The 14,634-nt window shown below is 36.4% G+C and overlaps 1 protein-coding gene across 6 annotated transcripts in view; it reads left to right on the top strand.

Annotated features, from left to right (window-relative positions):
- The window catches only part of ULK4 (unc-51 like kinase 4), a 722,036-nt gene that overhangs the window by 494,835 nt on the left and 212,567 nt on the right, over nt 1–14,634 (top strand). For all 6 annotated transcript variants that reach the window (XM_054482410.2, XM_054482411.2, XM_054482412.2 and 3 more), the window contains one exon: nt 11,603–11,769. In XM_054482410.2, coding sequence (XP_054338385.1) covers nt 11,603–11,769 — 167 coding nt within the window. The remainder of the gene's footprint in view (nt 1–11,602; nt 11,770–14,634) is intronic.

Genomic DNA, 14,634 nt, shown 5'->3' on the forward strand with positions numbered 1-14,634 from the left:
TTCTTTTTTTTTTTTAATAATAATCGTTCTGACAGATGTAAGGTGATATCTCATTGTGGTTTTAATTTTTATTTCCCTGGTGATGAGCATCTTTTCATTTATCTCTTGGCCATTTGTATGTCTTATTTTGAGAAATGTCTATTCAAGTTCCTTGTTCATTTTTAAATCAGACTGTTTTTCTGTAGTGTTGTTGAGTTCCATATATATTTTGTATATTAACCCCTTATCAGATGTATGGCTTGCACATATTTTCTCTCAGTCTGTAGCTTGTCTCTTTACTCTGTTATTTTGCAGAGTGTGTTGTGCAGAAACTTTATATTTTGATGTAGTTGTCTATTTTTGCTTTTGTTGCCTGCACTTTTGAGGTCAAATCTAAAAAGTTATTGCCCAGAATAGTGTCATGTGTTTCCCCTCTGTGTTTTCTTCTAGTGGTTTTTCAGTGTCAGGTCTTATGTCTGAGTCTTTAATCCATTTTGAACTGATTTTTGTATATAGGGTGAGGATAAGGGTCCAGTTTTAGTCTTCTACATATGAATGTCTGATTTACCCAGCACCATTTACTGAAGAGACAGTCCTTTCCCTATTATATGTTCTTGATACCTTTGTCAAGAGTCAATTGGCTACAAATGTGTTTCATTTCTGGGCTCTGTATTCTTTTCTACTGGTCAATGTGTCTATTTTTATGCCAGTACCATGCTTTTTAAGTTACATTGCTTTGTAGTATAGTTTGAAATCAGGAAGTGTGATGTCTCTAGCTTCATTCTTTTTGTTCAATATTGCCTTGGCCATTTGGGGGCTCCATATTTTGGTTCCATTTGAATTTTACAATTGTTTTGCCTATTTTTATGAAAAATGCTATTGAAATTTTATTAGGGATTACTGCATTGAATCTGTAGATTGCTTTAGGCAGAACGGACATTTTAACAATATTAATTCCTCCAATCCATGAACATGGGCTATCTTTCCATTTATCCATGTCTTTGTTAATTTCTTTTCTTTTTCTTTTTAATTTTCTACAGTTTTCAGGGTACAGTTATTTCACCATCTTAAATTTATTCATAAGTATTTTTTTACAACTATTGTAAGTGATTTTTTTTCAGAAAGTTTGTTGTTAGTGTATAGAAATGCTACTGATTTTTGTGTGTTGATTTTGTATTCTGCAATTTAACTGTATTTATTAGTTCTTTTTTTTTTTTGGGGGGGCAGAATCTCACTCTGTTGCCCAGCCTGGAGTGCAGTGGTGCGATCTCGGCTCACTGCAACCTCCGCCTACCGGGTTCAAGCGATTTTCCCACTTCAGCCTCCTGTGTAGCTGGGATTACAGGCGTGTGCCACCATGCATGGCTAATTTTTGTATTTTTAGTAGAAATGGGGTTTCACCATGTTGGCGGGCTGGTCTTGAACTCCTGACTGCAAGTGATCCTCCTGCCTCGGCCTCCCAAAGTGCTGGGTTTACAGGTGTGAGCCACTGTGCCCAGCCTGTATTTACTAGTTCTAGCAGTTTTATATGGTGGAATCTTTAGAGTTTTCCATATACAAGATCATATTGTTGACAAACAGCAACAATTCCACTTTTTCCCTTATGGATGCCTTTTCTTTTTTTCTCTGGCCTAATTACTCTGGTAAAGTCTTCTAATACTGTGTTCAATATAAGTGGCAAGAGTGGGCATCCTTGTGTTCCACTGGATCTTAGAGGAAAATGTTTTATTTTTTCATCATTGAATGTAATGTTACCTGTGCTTATTATCATCTATGTCCTTTATTATGTTGAGGTACATTGATTTGTTGAGAGTTTTTAATCATGAAAAGATGTTGAATTTTGTCAAATTATTTCTATGCATCTATTGATTATATAATTTTTTTCCTTCATTCTTATGTGATATTGATTTGCATATGTTGAACCATCCTTGCATGCCAGAGATAAATCACATTTGATCATAGTGAATGAACTTCTTAATATATTGTGGAATTCAGTTTATTAGCATTTTATTGAGTATTTTTACATCTGTATTTATCAAAGACATTGGCCTTTAGTTTTTTATTCTTGTGATATCCTTGTCTGGCTTTGGTATGAGGGTAATGCTGGGCTCATAAAAAGAATTTGGAAGTATTATTTCCCCTTCGATTTTTTGGAAGAGTTTGTGAAGGATTGGTATTAGTTTTTCTTTAAAAGTGTGGTAGAATTCAACAGTGAAGCCATTAGGTCCTGGGCTTTTCTTTGATGGAAGACTTTTTACTATTTATTCAATCTTCTTGTTGATCTGTTCAGATTTTCTATTTTTTTTTTCTTTTTTTTTGACAGTCTCACTCTGTCACCCAGGCTGGAGTGCAGTGGTGTGATCTCCACTCACTGCAACCTCCACCTCCTGAGCTCAAGTGATTCTCTTGCCTCAGCCTCCTGAGTAGCTGGCATTACAGGCATGCACCACCACACCTGGCTAATTTTTGTATTTTTATTAGAGATGGGGTTTCACCATATTGGCCAGCCTGGTCTTGAACTCCTGACCTCAGGTAATCTGCCTGCCTTGGCCTCCCAAAATCCTGGGATTACAGACATGAGCCACCATGCCCGGCTCAAATTTTCTTTTTCTTTATGATTTAGTCTTAATAGGTTATATGTGTTTAGGAATACATCCTTTCTTCTTGGCTATTCAATTTTTTGACATTTAATTGTTTACAATAGCTCTTATGATTCTTTGTATTTCTGTTTAATGTCTTCTCTTTCATTTCTGATTTTATTTATTTGAGTCATCTCTTTTTTTTCTTAGTCTAAAAGTTTCTCAATTTTTATTTTTTTCAAAAATACAAGTTTTAGTTTATTTTAGTATTGCTTTTCTAGTTCTATTTCATTGTTTTCTGCTCTAATGTTTTTAATTTTTCTGCTAAAATTGAGCTTAGCTTGTTCTTTGTTTTGTTTTGTTTTTTTTTTGAGATATAACATTAAGTTGTTTATTTGAGACCTTTCTTTTTGATGTAGGTACTTATTGCAATAAACTTTTTTCTCAGAACTGTTTTTGCTGTATCCCGTAAGTTTTAGAATTTTGTATCTCCATTTTCATTTGTCTCAATTTTTTTAAATTTCCCTTTTAATTTCTTTATTAACTCATTGGTTGTTCAGGAACGTGTTGTTTTTCATGTATTTGTCAATTTTCCAAAATTACTCCTGTTGTTGATTTTTTAGTTTCATACCATCCTAGTGGTAAAGGTACTTGTTATTATTTCAGTCTTCTTAAATTTGTGAATACTTGTGAAGACATGTCAAGACTTGTCCTCATATATAATCTATCCTGAAGAATGTTCCATGTGTGCTTGAGAAGATTGTATATTTTGTTGCTGTTAGGTGGAATGTTCTGCATATGTCTGTTAGTTCATTGGTCTAAAGTGTTGTTCAAGACCAGTGTTTTCTTACTAATTTCTGTCTGGATGATTTTTCCATTGCTATAAGTGGGATAAGTCCCATACTATTCTTGTATTGCAGTCTGTCTCTCCATTTAGATCCTTCAGTATTTGCTTTATATAATTTTGGTGCTCTGATGTTGGGTGCATATATATTTACAGTTGTTATATCCTCTTGTTGAACTGACCCTTTTATCATTATATAACATCTTTGTTGCTTTCTGTAGTTTTGGTTTAAAGTCTGTTTTGTTTTATATAAATAGAAGTATCCCTGCCCTCTTTTGGTTTCCCTTTGCATGGAATATCTTTTTCCATTCCTTCACTTTCAGTTTGTGTGTGTCCTTAAAAATGAGGTGAGTATCTTGTAAGCGGCTTATAGTTGGGTCTAGTTTTGTGGTTTTTTTGTTTTGTTGTTTGTTTAATTCATTCAATTACTCTATGTCTTTTTGTTGGAGAATTTAATCTGTTTACATTCAAGGTAATTATCAATAGGTAAGGACTTCTGTCATTTTATTATCATGATTTCCTGATTCTTTGTAATTCTTGTGTTCTTGCATTGGTGTTTTTGCAGTTTGATGGTTTTCTATAGTGATATGCTTTGAATCTTTTCTATTTTTGTTTTGTGTGTCTACTATACATTTTTATTTTGTGATTACCATGAGACTTACATAGAACATCTTATAACAGTCTGTTTCAAGCCGCTAACTTCTTAACTTTGCATACAGCTTTACAATTTTACTGCCCTTCATTTTATGTTTTTGATATCAGAATTTACATCATTTTGTAATATGCATTTATTAACAGTTTATTTTAGCTATAGTCATTATTATTAGTTTTTTCCTTGGAACCCTCATACTAGGAGTAAAACCACTTTACATGCCACAATTAGAGTTCTAAGGTATCCTGAATATGGCTTTGTATTACTTATACCATTGAGTTTTGTGATTTTGTGTGTTTTATGTTATTAATGGTTTTTTGTTTAACTTAAAGTACTCTCTTTAGCCAGGCATGTAAGGCAGGCCTAGTGGTGATGAATTCTGTTAGCATTTGTTTGTCTGGGAAAGTTTTTCTTTTTCATTTTGGAAAGACAATTTTGTTGGGTAAAGTATTCTTGTTTGGCAGCGTTTTTTCCTTCAGCCCTTTGAATAAATCATCCCACTCTCTTGCCCTGCAGGAATTCTGTTAAGAAATCTACTGACATTGTATTGGGACTCCCTTGGATGCAATGTGTTTCTTGTTGCTCTCAGCATATTAGCATATTTTCTTCATCTTTGATTTTTCATAATTTGATTATGTGTCCTGGTGAACTCTTCTTTTGGTTTACTTTGATTGGAGACCTCTGTGCTTCCTCTACCTGAATGTTGGCATCTATCCCTAAATTAAAAGAAGTTTTCAGCCATTAGTTCCTTTAAAAATACTTTGTTTTTTTTTTCTTTTTTATTTCTTCTTGAATTCCTCTTATGCCTAGGTTAGGTCTCTTAATGGTATTCCATAATCCTTGTAGGCTTTTGTCACTCTTATTTATTTATTTATTTATTTATCTATTTGCAGCTCTGATTGGATAATTTCAGATGTTCTATCTTTGAGTTCATTGATTCTTCAGTGTGAGGGAGCCTGATGTTGAAGCTTCCTGTTTGCATTTTTCAGTTCAGTATTGTCTCTAGTATTTCTGTTTATAAAATTTGATCCTTTCTTTAGGGTGTATTGTTGGAGCTTTCTTAGTTTCTTTTGGAGATATCATGATTTCCTGATTCTTTGTAATTCTTGTGTTCTTGCATTGGTGTTTGTGCAGTTGAGGAGATAGCCATCTTTTAGGCTTTTAAGTTTTTTTTTTTTGGCAGGGGTAGACCTTCACTCTTTCATTTAGCTTTTATTGTAGATGGGCCAGCTTTAATGGCTTGGGCAGGCAGAGCTTGCTTTGGGCTCTCTAGATGGCTGGGCTGCTGCCTTTGCTCTCAATTTTGATGAGGCAGCTGGCTGGGCTCTTCTATCCAGTGAGATCACTGGTTGATCTCCAGAAATACAGTTGGCCCATCATTGGGCTGGGCCACAGGAGTATATTCTTTGGCCAGATAGTTTTACTATTTTAGTTCAGTAGTTGAACAGGGTTGCAGGAGGGGCTGTGATCAGGATGCTAATTGGAATGGCTGGGAGCAGCTGCTATGCTCATTAGAAATGCACAGTTGAGGTTTGTCTCTCTGTCTAGGCAGGCTCTTGAGGTGAGCTTTGAAGCTTGACTGAGTGCTGTTTAAACTCCTGGGTGTGATAAATAGAGCCTCTGCTCTTTGTGGAAATTTGCTGTGATGATTGTCTCACTCCCTGGATGTGAGGCTTTGGGGCTAGGTATGAGGCTGGTCCTGGGGGCTGACTGTGTAGGGATTTAAGCTAGGTAGAACTTTTGATCACTTCTGGAGTGACTAGCTCAGCTTTTCAAGTTGGATGGGCTATTAGCTGGTACCACTGATTGGGCACTGCTGCTGACAGGTACACAAAGCTAACACCATATCTATGTCCTGGTTGCTTTCTACTACACCTTCTTTCTTTGTTTCTGCCTAATCCCAGTTGGTCTAGTGGTACCATTTTCCCCTGTGTTCCCCATGATGTAAGATAGGAGTGGGCTTTCTGGAAAGTGCCACAGGATGTTAGAGAAGATGGTTGTCCACCTCTGGTTCTCTTTTCCCTCTGTAGAAACCCCAGTTCCTGGAGAATCCTCTCTTTGTGGCACTATGCTAACCTCTGGGAGGAGGAAAGGTAGTATAGTCAAAATAAGACCGTTTGTCTTACCCTTTTCATGTGGAAAAGTTCCATAAGCCACACAGGTGACTCAGGCTTATTCCCAATTTTGGAGGATTTCACCAGAGTGTTCATATCTGTGGATAGTTGCTGATAGAACTTTCTGTGGAACGTGTGGAAACCTAAGACCTCCTATTCTTCTATTTTTGCCGACATCCAACTAGACATTCTTGGCATCCATTTTCTTTTTAATTCTAGTTATTCCTTGATATCCATTACTTTACATTGTCGTGATTCCTACTATATTATATTAGCACCTTTGCCTTCATTTCCTCTGTAAATCCTTGCCCCTGTTTGGGACTTACTCAGCCCTCAGTCTTTGATTCTGTTTCTCTCTAAATTTGACTGTCCTTTGGGAAATTTTCTGTTCTCTCTGACCATCTTTTGCTTCTTTTTGTTGTTGTTGTCTTTTAGTTTTAACTGTTCCCTAGTTTTTAGGGCTTAATCTCCCTTGAATATTGGCACTTAGAATGCTCCTTTGTTATATCAAACTCAGCATATCTTAAAAGTTAACTTAAAATTACCTAGAAACTAACTTCCGCATTTCTTCCAGTGAGAGTATAGTGCCAGGAAAAGAGCAAGTGCTCAGTAAATTCTCCTATTAACCCAGTGAAGACAGCACATACTGCTTCATTTATCTTCCTTAAGCATTTCCCTAGTTTGTCCCAACCTGTTTTTTCTTAACCCTGCATTTTTAAATTTAAGTATATTTTATATGCAGTAAAATGTACAAATCTTATATTTAGTTTTGAAAAATGCATGCACTGCTATAACCAACACCCCATCAAAGTATAGAACATTTCTATCACCCTAGAAAGTTCCATCTTCCCCTCTCCTAGAAATAACTTCTGTTCTGACCCCAATCAATAGAGACAGGTTTTCTTTGGAACATTAAATAAATGTGTTCTTGCAACTTATTTCATAGAATTCTTTAATTTTTGCAATCTGTCTCTCAGCATTTTTTTTTTGAGATTCATCTATGTTCTTGTAAAGTTCAGTGTTTGATATTTTTAGTTGCTAAGTGATATTCCACTATATGATTATATCTTAATTTGTTTAGTCTCCTGTTGATGGACACTTGGGCTATTTCTAGTTTGGGGCTTTTCTGGTTTGTTTGTGACAGAGTAGTGCTCTGTCACCCAGGCTGGAGTGCAGTGGCACAATCTTAGCTCACTACAACTTCTGCCTCCTGGGTTCAAACGATTCTCCTACCTCAGCCTCCTGAGTCGCTGGGATTATAGGTGTGTGCCACCATGCCCAGCTAATTTTTTGTACTTTTAGTAGAGATGGGTTTTCACCGTGTTGGTCAGGCTGGTCTCGAATTCCTGCCTCAAGTGATCTGCCCACCTCGGCCTCCCAAAGTGCTGGAATTACAGGTGTGAGCCACGGTGCCTGGCCATAGTTTGGAACTATTTTGAATAAAGCTCTAATTAATCTTTATGTGGACATATGTGTTCATTTTACTTGGATAAATACCTTGGAGTAAGATTTCTGGATAATATGGTAAATGTATATTTAGATTTATTTAAAAATGCCAACTGTTTTTCATCAGTAATATATGTGAGTCCTGGTTGCTGCACATCATTACTAACATTTTGTGTTAGTTTTTTAGATTATAATTATTTATATGTATGTGTGGTGATATCCCATTGTGATTTTAATCTGCGTTTCCCTGATGATAGTGATATTGAACACTTTTCATATACTTATTGACTGTTACACCTTTTGTGAACTGGCTATTCACATATTTTACCCATTTTTAAAAATTGTATTATTTGTACTTTTATTATCAAGTTGTGGGAATTGTTTGTATATTCTGGATACAGGTTTTTGGACACACACATACACATATACACACACATATATACACACATACATATATACATGTAGAAAAAGAGAGAGAAGAATGTTTTCTCCTATTCTTTGGCTTCCTTATTTATTATTTTTTTAGTAGTATCTTTTGATTTGCAAAAGCTTTAATTTTTAATGAAGTCTAATTTATCCAATTTTTAAAGACCAGGTATTTTGGGATCCTAAGAAATCTTGCCTACCTAGCTGCAAAATCTTCTCTTACATTTTCTCCTAGAACCTTTATAATTTTAGCTTGTATGTTTAGATCTATCATTCATCTGAAATTAGTGTTTGTATATTGTGAGGTAATGGTCAAGGATCTCTCTTTTCCCCCTATTTGGATACTCAGTTTTTCCTTACCCTTTTGTTGAAAAGGATTTTTTTCTGAAGAATTCCTGACTGTATAATTGTGGGTCTGTTTCTGGACTCTGGCATTAGAAATATCTGCATGAACTCATTTTTCTTAAAGAGATAGATACTTAACTATCTCTGTTTACTGAATCAGTGACTCAGTAGCAATGAACACCCCGAGTGCTCAGACCATGGTCTCTAAGTACAAATTCTCATTGAACGAAACCAGGGCTCCTTGGAGAAGTGTCTAATGCCCAGTCAGAAGCAGGAATTCTATAATATGAACTCAGGGCACATTATTTATAGCAGAAGCAAGGATACTTTCAAGGAGCTCTTAGTGGCCAAAGATAGAACATATTGAGCATACAAATGAATAGTGATTGAAATCAATTGAAACCCATAAATATATTATTTAAAAATGCATCATGTTCACAATGATGCTACAAAATGAACGCATTAGTAACTTTTGGTAGTTTCTATCTTCCTCTACCCTTCCCACTTCACACCTTGGTTATCTTTGGTAGTTGCTAGCACTCCAAAATCATTGTTCTGAAACTGGTAAATGACAGGAAAGAATAAACATTTATCTTGCTTTTCCTTTTCCAAATAACAACCCTTGAATCCATGGATCAATTTTAACATAACTAAGACAAATGGTATGTCTTTCCAGATAAGATGCAACAGGAAATCCAAAGAACCCAGCCCCAGGTATTATTGCCAAAGGAATTGAACCTGAATTAAATCAAGTCTGTAGGTGCAATTACCAATTTACAGGGCATGTAGGGATATAGGAACAGTTCTATGAGAAAATCTACAAGAAAACTGTTCTAATTTATCCAACAAATAAGTGGCATAAAAAATTGTAAGTAGAGGAAGGACTATTAGAAATTAAAGGAGACTTAAGGTCCATGACCAAATGGAATTTGTGGAGCTGCTTTGCATCCTGATTCATACAAACTAATTGTAAAAAGATAGTTTTGAGACAGTTGAGGAGTATATAAAAATACATTAATTTTTAAAAGTGGCAATGGTATTGTAGTTAAAAACGAGTCTTCATCTGTTATACAGAAGTATTTACAGGAGAAATAAGATGTTTTCTGGTATTAGCTTTAAAATGCTTTTGAAAAGACAGGTAAAATAGACACAGTATTGATATTGTTGAAAAGGGTAATGAAGGTACATTTTGCTGAACTGTCTCATGACTTTGTTTTCATAATAAAAAAATTAAACATGAAAAACATGCATTTTGACCCTGAAGTGAAAGTTCTGGCTATGAAGAACACTGAAAATATGGCTTAGATCAGCTTCTTAAAATCATATTAATGGGTTTTGCTGGCGTTATCACTGTTGTGAAGAAATATTTTAATCTCATACTTCATTTCTAATCTTATCTGAGAACCTTCCCTTGGGAGCTGGTGACTTCAGTGTGTAAAATCAGAGCTTGGCATTTGTTGTCTGTTTTTTACACAGTAGACGAAATACTTTCTGTCCCAGCAGGGATTTGATTGCATTCATTCTTTGCACTCCTTGAAGACTGAATGAAGTTCAACAAGAACATTGATGCCCACTAACTGTTTACGCTGAAGTAAGCAGTATGTAGATGGGTGCTCTGGGACCCACCTCTGCCTCCTAAAGAACCGTATCCTTCTTTGCTGCTCACAGAACTGGACTCCACCAGTACTTACCCCTTTTACCTTTGACCATCTGTGTGACATGTCACAAAGTCATCAGGAACCCCCAAATGAAAAACCTGTTCTCTTGCAGCGTATGTTTACCAAATACTATGTTTTCAAGCCCTTCTATCTACAGCTCACAGATGCCAAGTGCTGATTCATTATCTGTACATGGGTGATGCGTTGTAACTCTAAGGAGAATGCCTGGTGGTGTAATGCACATGCTGTAATAATTGCTTTTCTGCAGTATGTATCATTGATTATATGGGTTATCAGACCTTATCATTTGATAAGGACATTTTGACAGTAATTCATTCTACTTTCAAGCATGTTTATTTTCAGCCTTGAAACTCAATTTTGTTTTTGTTTTTATAAGCATCTTGGCAGTTGTGTGAGACTTATGCTTTTTTTTGCCACAGGAGGTATAACTTTGATGCGTCTGTCATTCTGTGTCACTGCCTTTAGTGACAAAATTAGTTCACTTTTGTAATCTGATAATTTTGTGATAATTTCGCATTTGTCAGTAAGACTGGATTGTTTTGCTGGAAGTGACAAGGTGCACTGTATAGAAGAGATGCCAAAACTTACATGGCTGTGCTTAGCTGAGTTTCCATTCAGTGGATGATCTGGAGTAGGGACAAATAGATTGCAGGTCCAGTAAAATATAGCTTTTAATACACATCAGACTTCCTTGCCATGCTTTTTCCCCATCTGCATGTGTAAAATATTTATCTTTGAAAATTCACCTTTTTTTTTTTTTTTTAGAACATCTGAATTTATGCTCTACTGATTCCAAAGTCCTCATTCATCATTTAGGTTTATAACATTATTTCATGTTGTAATTTCACTTTTGTTGTATTTCAGTTCAAAGGGTAACACTATATAATAGGATAAAAATGTCAATTTAATGTAAACACTAACACTCCCAAAATGTGAAAATGTATTTATTGTAACAGACTATATCAAACTAAACATCAGTAAAGATCAACCACACTGTTAACATGAGGTTTGCAGAGACAAAGGGATGGCACCTGGTAATTTCTAAATTTCAAATTTCTTATAATTTATCTGACATTTTTGGACTGCATTGTTGAAACCACCCAGTTGCTAGATAGAGCAGACCACTGGGTTCACTGTGGCCCTTGATCATGCACTAAAGAAAACTGCCTTCAAACAAGAATCTGGGGGACAGTTGTTTTCCTTCAGTGCCAGGGAGTCATCAGACCCGGTGAAGCCTGCCCATGTAGGATGGTGTTTCTCAAGCTGTGGTTTGGAACCTTTGCATCAAAATCACTTGGGGAACTTCTTTAACAAGTATTTTCCTAAGCCCCATCCCTGACTCCTTAGCAGACTCTCTGGGAGTGAGGCCTGGAAACCTGCATTTTAAACAACTTTCCTCAGTGAATCTGATAAGAGTATAGTTTAAGTATTGCTTAGGGTTTATGCAACATAGAGCCAGAATGCCTCTCTTTTTGGTTCATATGACACATTTGTATACTTAATGATGAGGTTTTTTTCTTTTCCTTTTTCACCCTCAGGACTTGTCAGTCACATCTGTAACCTGCTCACTGAAACTGCCACACTGTGCTTGGATGTGGACAATAAAAACAACAATGAGATGGCAGCTGCACTGCTCTTTTCCCTGCTTGATATTTTGCACAGCATGCTGACCTATACCTCCGGTATTGTACGGCTGGCTTTGCAGGTAGAGGATCTGTTTCCTGTGTCTTGAGCAGCCCTACTCCATTTCATGCTTCCCTTTCATTCTCTTCTTTCTTATCTTCCTCTATTGTGTCTTTACTTATTTAAAAGAATGTATAATTCTATAGAGAGTGTCTTCTGAAGAGTCATCTTTGGGTGACCAATGTCAAGAACAGAGAATTTGATCAAAATCTTCAGGGAAGGAAGGAGAGCCTACTACTAAGCAAAGACTTAGCAAGCATTAGTTGGGAAACCACTCCTGACCAAGGAAAGCATTTGCCTTAGGCACATCCTAGGTTGGCCAAGTAGTTTGCAGCTTTTCATGTCCTGAGGTGGCTCTCCAGTTCCCCCTCAGCAGGATGGGTCAGCTTTCTAGGAATAATGGATTGAGGGTTTGTGTACATACACATGCATGTGTGTGTTTGTAGACACATATACATACATATGTAACTCATAAGCTCACTTGCTTTCTCTTATGACTGATACCATGGACTTGTGAGATGGTTTTGAGGAATAGAGGTATATTCAGTGGCTATGGAAAAAGCCAATGAGCCATAAACCGTAACCTGTATTTACTTAGCATCTTGCTGTAAGGCAGGAAGGAGGTGTGGTTTTATAGAGTACTTTCCTATGCCTGTTTTATTTAATGCTCTGTCTGACCAATGGAGTCAGCTGATATTTAGATCAAGTGAAAGTGACAGGGCCAAGGTGAATTTATTGTTATATTTAAAATCCTGATACAATTGCAAGAGATGTATATCAAATGGTAGCATCCAAGCTTGGATAGACGCAGAAGCTAAAGTTGAAACCAAACTGTTTTGATACCTTGCCAAAGTCACAGTAGCAGAGCCAAGAATGAATCCCTAGACCCCAGGATAGCCTCTGTTATTCATCCTTATGATAAATGATATCTTTTATCCACAGTTAAGCTGGTCAAGTATTTAGCTTGTCTAATATGATTTAATAAATCCAAGATCCCCTCAACAAATATTATTAGTTACTAAGTATTAAACCCAAACTGTAAAGCCAGTAGATTAATTAAAAAGCCATGGCCTTTGAATTACTTAGCTGCTTTTATTAGCTCATTTATAATAATTCCAAATTAACAGTAAATAATTGTTATGTATTTAAATAATCCCTAATAATGTATTTCTCCTGTCTTTTCCTCTCTGTTCTAGTAAGTCTCTTTTCAGAGAACACAGTTTCTTATTTCAGTTTCCATAGTGGTAGATTTTTGTAATTCTTTGAGATGTAGTTGATACTTACTCTTACAGGATACCTTGATGACAATCTTTAAAAGATTTTCTTGTAAATTGTAGACCAAAAAAAGGATCATGAGTTAAAAATCTTCAGAATAATAGAAAATCTTTTTTTTGACTACAAGTGATTAGGTGGATATTCAGGGATGTTTTAAAAGGAAACTCCTTCATACAAAATATTTTTGAATTTTCTATTTCCAACTTGCTAGTTTCCCAGTAGATCACTGTTTTTTATTGTTTTCATAGTCTTAAACACCACTGTACATTTTACTGCTACCGTCTTTCTAAATCATCCCTCATAATATCTGCCATGTATTGCTTTTGGCCTTGACCACTGACTTTGATCTCCATGACACCTGGTGTCAATATGAAGGAGGAGGAGTCCTTGAGGCTGAATTAGGTGAAAGAGTTGGGAAAAGAAATGGAATGTGAATCAAAGACATATCTGCCTTGAAACACTGAGCCATAAGTACTTTCCAAAACCCTAAGTCACCCCTTCCATTTGTAGACATACTTCTCACACTGGGGATTCTTCTGCACTTGAAACCTATATCTATTTCTAACAGGAGCTTCTTTAAAGTAGAAGAATTGAGAGAGGCCAGTGCTTAAAATTATAATAATGCTTAGATTCACAAAGCACTTTTCCAGGGAGGAGAGTGGTATGATGCAAGTATGTGTATGGGGGAGCAAAGGCAGGCACGTGTTAGAATCTCCATCAGAAGTTCAGTCCCTACCCACTACCTTTCCCATGATTTAAAACTGGTCCCTGTTCACCTCTGAATGTTATGTGTGAAAGATAATGGAGGCAGAGACAAAGTGCCTGAGACTCACTTGTGTGGTGGGGACATGTGGGTTGTGCAGGCTAGAATGCCTTAGATTCAAATCCCAGACACACCACTATACCACTCCCCACCTCTATAACCTCGGGCAAGTTACTGCACCTGAGTATCAGTTTCCTCATCTGGAAAGTAGATGTGGTCACCACTCTGCTGGGTGGTTGTGAGACTTCAATGGGAGAATAAAATATATATAATTATATATAGATGTAAAGTGGCATACGTATACCTGGGCCAGTGAAGGTGACCAATAAGTGGTTACTGTATCATGAACAGCAACAAGAAGAAAGGTGCTTCCTTTTTTGTTTACAGGGGGCCTCCTGTGGGCCATGACTTTCTCATTTCTACGTCCCGGTGCATGGAAGAGTGCTCAGTTCATATTTACTGACTAACTCCTAGCAGGCTTATGAGTTATTTTGTACTTATGAGCCTAGCATAGGGCTAGGCACCTGTAATTTCAGCAGGAATCAAGGGAGAAAGGGTGTTAGCTCTCAGGAAGCTTACAGTTTAATAGGGAAGACTGTCAACATACAAATAATGAAGCAAGTCTTCATCTTATTGCATGTGTGAAAATGCAGCAATTGAAAGGTATTACGTGCTGCAGAATGAATAATGAGGCAGGGGACCAAACCCAATTTTGAGATTAGGGAGGGCTTTTCTAGGGAAGACAAATATTTATTATTCTAATTCAGGTCACCTGACTTTCCAGTCTGGGCCTTGTTTATCCTTTCTGAGGTAGTATGGGGAAGCTTGTTACATCATCCTCCTGATAGT

Source organism: Pongo pygmaeus, chromosome 2, assembly GCF_028885625.2.
Source record: "Pongo pygmaeus isolate AG05252 chromosome 2, NHGRI_mPonPyg2-v2.0_pri, whole genome shotgun sequence".
Taxonomy (NCBI): domain Eukaryota; kingdom Metazoa; phylum Chordata; class Mammalia; order Primates; family Hominidae; genus Pongo; species Pongo pygmaeus.